Source organism: Lotus japonicus, chromosome 5, assembly GCF_012489685.1.
Source record: "Lotus japonicus ecotype B-129 chromosome 5, LjGifu_v1.2".
Classification (NCBI taxonomy): Eukaryota; Viridiplantae; Streptophyta; class Magnoliopsida; order Fabales; family Fabaceae; genus Lotus; species Lotus japonicus.
The window spans coordinates 2,543,047-2,549,657 of record NC_080045.1 but is presented as its reverse complement, the minus strand read 5'-3'; the positions used below and the strand labels follow the sequence as shown (position 1 = coordinate 2,549,657).

The 6,611-nt window shown below is 36.9% G+C and overlaps 1 protein-coding gene across 1 annotated transcript; it reads right to left on the bottom strand.

The window, feature by feature from the left end:
* Window positions 1-2,262: 2,262 nt before the first annotated feature.
* LOC130717400 (uncharacterized) lies at window positions 2,263-2,779 on the bottom strand. Its single transcript, XM_057567619.1, has 2 exons — window positions 2,505-2,779; window positions 2,263-2,413 (listed from the first exon to the last, which is right to left on the bottom strand). The coding sequence occupies exons 1-2, from the start codon at window positions 2,777-2,779 to the stop codon at window positions 2,263-2,265; spliced, it is 426 nt and encodes a 141-aa protein (XP_057423602.1).
* Between the last annotated feature and the right edge of the window lie 3,832 nt (window positions 2,780-6,611).

Below are 6,611 nucleotides of genomic sequence, written 5' to 3'. Positions count from 1 at the left end.
ACCGCCTCAGTTACCCAACCCTTTCCCCACCTACACAGTCCCCACCTTCGAACAAACCACAAAACCAGAGACCAGATGGAAAACAGAATCATGAACCAGATGGGAAACAGAATCGCGAACCTTAAATGGAGGAATCACGAACCCTAGAGGAAAAAGTCACAAATCATGAGATGAATCGTGAATCCAGATGAAGAAAACATAATTCCAGGAAAAGAAATCTCGAATCCGGATGAAAGGAACAGAGGAGAGGAAACGTGAAACAAGAGATGGAATCACACAACACAAGAAAGGAAGAGGCGATTTGGGTGATGGTGCGGTGGTGAGAAGAAGAAGAAGACGAAGAAGAGGAAGATGAGTGCGGTGGCATGGGGCTGGTGGGGTGGAGGCTGAAGATGGTGGTGGGGGCTGAGGTTGAAGATGAGTACGGATCTGGTGGGTTGGAGGTTGAAAATGAGAGCTGAATATATGTTTTTTTTATTATGTTTTTTTTAATATTTAAATGAAAAGAAAAAAATTCCATGTCAGCTTATTAAATTGACGTGGCCATGCCACATGGGCCACCGGAGCTCCGGCGTTGACCCAGAGCTCCGGAGGGACCAAAACCAAATCTTGTGGCAAAGGTTAGGGACTAAAACCCACCTTTGCTCCGGCGAAGGACGAAAACCAAGCATTTGATAAAGGTTAGGGACCAAAAACTTATTTAAGCCTATAAGAAAAACGGAATGTATTATAAGGTGTGAAGTTTTCTCTCAAGAAAGTGTAGAACGTAAGTTTAAACTTTGAAAAAGTCATTTATTAGGAGAGAGCGTCACAATTTATTGAACGAGTTTGTGGTCTTAATTGAGTTTTCACGAGCTTTCTCCCTTTTTGGTTGCATAAGTACACTGCAGACAACTATTATATGTGCACGAGAGAATCTTCAAAAGATGATCAGCATCTGGGTTGTCTCCTCTTCCCCTGCCTCTGCTCTGGCCTGACTCTCAACACATTTTGCTTTTGAGGAGCACTCTTACTCTCATTGTGTTGTGTTCTGTAATGTGGTGTGGATGACCACTATTGTTGATTTGAATTGCATTAATGTAATTGATTTAGAAAAGAAGTGCATGAGGTTTGGAAATGGAATGAGGAGTGCAACTTCCCTGTACAAACCATTCTCTATCAATCTTTGTAATTGTTTGCGCTGGAAAATGTTAAATATACAAAGTAATAATTAGAAATTATATAGATAGATTGGGTCGTCCAAGTTACTCATAATCGTTATTTAACATAGGGGTGCACATGGGCCGGGTCAATCCAATAAATTCATCCAACCCAATCCGATCCAATGGTAAAATGTGGGTTGGATTGGGCAAACGGGTCCATCGGATGAATTTTATTACGATACAATCATCTTTAGATCGGATATCAGATTCTGTAATAATCAATCCAACCCAACCCGAAATCCAATCATGTAATAATAATATATTATTTAATATATATTTTTGATAATTTTAATTTTTACCTAACCTACTAGTAGGGTATGTAATTTATGGAGACCTGGAGTCCTACTATTTAAGTGATTTTTAGGAGACTTGGAGACTAATTTGTTTGTAATTACTTGTCACATTTAAAAACTTGAAGTACTTGTTTAGTTATGTGTTGTTGTATAGATGTGTGTAGACAGTAGTTATGAATTTATGATGTAATCGCATGTTAGAGACTTGAAGTACTAGTTTTTTAATATTTTTCAATATTTCAGATTTATTTTTATTTTAATATAACGATCCAATCAATCCATCCAAACCAACCCGAAGATTGTCGGATTGGGTTGGTTCGGATTCGTAGGTGAAAATTCACAAAATCCAACCCAACCCAACCCAAACAGTTTTGATCGGTTCGGGTCTTGATTAGTCTGTAAATCCATCAAACCCAACCCATGTGCAACCCTAATTTAACATCACCTTAGTGAACAAATATGGTTATCTATAAAAATTGGAGTAAAAAATTATAAAATTTATAATCCACTTATCTTAATAAGATGACTTTTAGCAGGGCCGGGACCAAAGGTAAGCCTATCCAAGCAAGGGCTTTAGACCCCAATTTTTTTTTAAACTAAGCTAAAAATGTCCCAAAAAACCAAGCATTAATACTAAGTTAAATTCTTTTTTAACACGTAAAAAAGGCCTCAAAAAAATGTCTCACTTTATAGCACTTAAACTATCATTTTGGGATTATATAAACATTTTTTTTATACATCGGAAAAGAACTAAACAGAAACAAAATTTACACTACACCAAACATATCCTGCAACAGGATAACTTCCAACTCCGGAGGCAGCGAGTTGAGCAACATGGTTCCTTGGTTGATTGCCCGACAGCCCCTTCTAGCAAGCCAATCAGCTGTAGCATTACCATCACGATGGATCCACTCTCCACTGCCGATTTAAAAGCTGGTGAATCTCATGTAAGATTTCAGCTTGAACATGATGAATAAATAGGTATGGGTCACTCAAAATATCAACCAACGTGTTACAATCGGATTCACACAAGAGCTGGCGCGATCCATGGTTCTTGGCAGTAGTGAGACCATCTCGAAGAGCCATGGCCTCCGCCACAAATGTTGAATTGTGCTTCGAGTTACTCTGGAAACCTTGAATCCAATTCCCTGCAGCATCACGAATTGCACCTCCCCAGCCCATCTGATCAGAATTTGTCGCAGAGCTCCCATCAACGTTTAATTTCAGAAAATTTGACGGTGGCAGCCTCCAACCAACCTTCAGCCAAGCATGATCGCTATCCATTGAACCAGGTTTAATAAACTTGTGCAGAATTCATCGTGGTCAAGGCACAACCGTCTCCACGCATGGTCCACCGTCCACGGTTGAGTGTCAAGGCACATATTACACCGCCATTTCCACACTTCCCATAAACCAGCAAGGAACCGACGAGCATAAACACCACGCAATAAGCCAAAAGAAGTTACTCACAAAATCCCTCATGAATATCATAATTTCATCAAAGTAAAGTAAATTAACTTTGACCACATAAATTTATCAACTAGTCTCTTCCGATTTAATAATGAAAGAAATTCTGCATGCAGTCAACTAATGCAAATTATTAGTTTGTAATAATAATGTTATATGAAACCAGTCGCAAATTGCACGCATATGTTGGTCGTTAATTAGTTTGAAGAAGATTTGCATGCCGCAGTGCCAAACAGCAATGATAGAAATGTCGAAAAAGAGGAGATCAGAAATGGAATCAAATATCAAATCAATTATCAGTTGAATTTCCCAGTGGCGCTATTCCTCTTCATGCTCAAAGATGACGTTGAAACGCTAGCTTTTGATAGTTTTGACGATACAAAAGCCAACCTTTTTTTTTTAAGTTAAAGATATATAAAATACATAAAGTTGAGAAATAACCCTCTCAACAATGGGTGGGTACAATATTCATTATTCAAGCCAACAAAAGCCAGGATAAACTCAGCCTCTACAGCAAAAACCTCTAACAACCTTTAAGAACACCCACAAGTAAACAATTTATTGCTTAGATGCCTTTTAAAAGTTACATTTATTGCTTAGCACAAAATATTAACAATAAAATATATAAAGTTTGGTGTTGTCCAAATCACGTCAATGAGAAAGTTTGGGTTAAATAACTTATCATCCAATCACATTAGAGCTAAATTAATAAATAAAATATAGAAATTCCAACTCACTTATCTTCAATGTGATTGGATGATGAGTTATTTAACTCAAACTTTCTCATGGGTCATTTGGACAACCCATAAAGTTTACTTCACACTCTTTCCGCTTTTGCAACAGTATATTAGAATCCCTTATAATTAAAATTCAAAGAAACACATAATTAGTGACAAATTTTGTAAATGGATAAATTTAGCGATAGATTGTATATATTTCCATGTGTAAATTATGTCGATAATTTCAAATATTTGTTAAACTTAATTTGCATGCATTACCAAAAAAAAAAAAATTAGTGACGGTTATTTTTACGCACATGTAAACTAGAGTCTTTCCCGACCCATATATGAGACCTCAACTCTCAAGAAAGCATCACTTTCTTCTTCTCCTCCTCGGATCTTTACTAGCTAGCAAGCTCATATCAGCTTAAATCAAATCATGCTAATCTTCAACAAAATCTGGAAAACTAAGAGATGTGCAAGAATGACGGGGCGAAAATTGAAGTCGAAATTGAATGAGAATTATGATGTTTAGCTTCCCTTACCAGAAATCAAAGCCTAAATTCAATCCTTCAAGTTACCATAAACAATTTTCCAATCATGAATAAAACCCTAAGATTGAAGTTAGCTCACTTGAATGGGCTCCAGAACCATGATTGATGCAAAGTTCAGATGAAGAATAGAAGAGACTTCCATTATATTGCAGATTGAAGATCTTGAGAAGAAATGAATGGTAAATCGTAAATGGATCGAGAGCACCATGAGAAGGAGAAGGCATTGACGGATGAAAGGATCGCAAACCACAAAAGACATTGCGCGAATCGCGTGCGATGTAAAAAACTAATAAGTTTAACTAAAACAAATTGAAAAGGAGCGCAAATTTTGGCGGTCTAAAGAAGACCGCCAGAAAGCATATGCCACTAGAATCAACTTTCTTTAGTGACGTATTAGTGACAAATTTTGGAATTGTAAAACATTCATCACTAAAATAGAGGGATTTAAGTTAGTGATGAATTTTGCAACGAAAATTATCCTTTTATGAAATTTGTCACTAATTTTGTTTCTATTATTCATTATCCAAGGTTTTTGTGACAGGTTCTGATATTCTATTGCAAAACTTTTTTTTTGAAATGGATTCTATTGCAAAACTTAAAAAGGGTGGAGTGTAGTGTATATTTAGACAGAAATAAATTAAATAAGGTGTCATTTTAACAAATCTTAAGAGGTGAGTGTATTTTACACCAAAAGTTGAACTTTTTTTAGATAAGCCATAGTATGATATTAATATAAAGGCACAAGGGGTGCCACCCTTAGATACAAAGAGAGTAATATAGAGAAACAGAAAAAAAAAAAAAAAACGGTAGCAGAACAAAAGAAAAAACATGAAAATAGAGGAAAAGAGATGAGGAAAAGCTGAACTTTTTTTTTTTTTTTTTTTTTGAAACTAGGAAAAGCTGAACTTGATCATGGTATAAATTTGGTCATCTCATTTAAATTTTAACCCATGCATATATTACATGTTCAGCCTAGGTGCGCTGGGAGAATAGAATAGGTTTGATCATTTTCGTTAAGTTCAAACTCCAAACTTCTAAAGTACCACTTTAACCCAGAATCTATAGCTATTTTAGGATATGATACAATACAAATTACTACAAGTGAAGTGCCTTTGAGAAATGGGAGATCAAAGAGATGTAGCCTTTAACCAAACAACCTCGCATATCCTTTAGAAAGATCTTTTCCCCTCTATATGCGTGCTCTCACTCTTCTCTCTTGACACGTTTCCGTGATCGATCTCTAGCTGCAGCAGCAAGATAAAAACCCACTAGTGATTCTTTATTGCTTTTATGCATGCAACTTTTGGTACATGATGAAGGTTCCACGTACCAACACCAGGCTTCGACACTACGTGTGTATTTGAATCAACAATTGAAAATTGATTTGAGATATAGTTTGATTTTAACAAAATTGATTATTAGGAGAAAGTGAGTGGATTGGAAAAAAAATTATAAGCCAAGTGAGCTAAAAGTGAATGATTTATGTTTAGATATATTTATACGTACATACAAATTTGTTTTGCATAAAGTAATTATATGATTGTGAAATTTAATTATAAAATCTCACGATTGATATAAGTAATCATATCGTATAAGATATATTATTATGGTGCTTGCTACCATACCACAAGAAAGATTGTGGGTATGATACATGAGCTGATGTGGACCAGTAGAATTTAAGTGGGTTAGTTTAATTTATCATTTTTCGTTCTATTGTATTTTAATATTAAAAAGTTGGAAAATAATTTTTCTTAACCCATGGTTAACCAACCCTAGTTAGATTTCAGTAACTTATTGTATTCCCAATACTTTAAACATGATTTAATATTTTCTCCTTCATCTTCCTCTTACTAAACTTCACCTTGCTTTCAAACCATCTTCAAATCAAACCTCATCCACTCCCTGAAACCTCCTTGCCACCCAGCCACCATCAATCCCACGGCAACCACCAGCCAAAACCCCACGAACCCACCACCCACAACAACCACTGTCCCCTCCTTCCTCCACCTCCAACACCACTATCTTCTTCCCTCTCACCACCACCACCACCACTAGATCTGCCATAGCCGAACCAACACCAAACAAATTCCTTCTTCCTCGTACCAGATCTTCATCTTCTCCATCTCTGGGTACTGAGTAACCCATCTTCAATCGTCGCATTAACCCCGCGGCTGTCGACGATGGCTGCGCTCCAGCGGCAGTCGCACCGCATTGACCGCGACGACGACGAGCTCAAGATCCTATACCTCTCGCAGATCTCGCCCCTCCTACGCCACCAACCACGATGGGTTCAATGAAGCTCATGAACTCTGGTTTAATGAAGCTTAGATCTGGTTATTGAAGCTCAGGGTTTGAGATTCTGGAGACTGGATTATT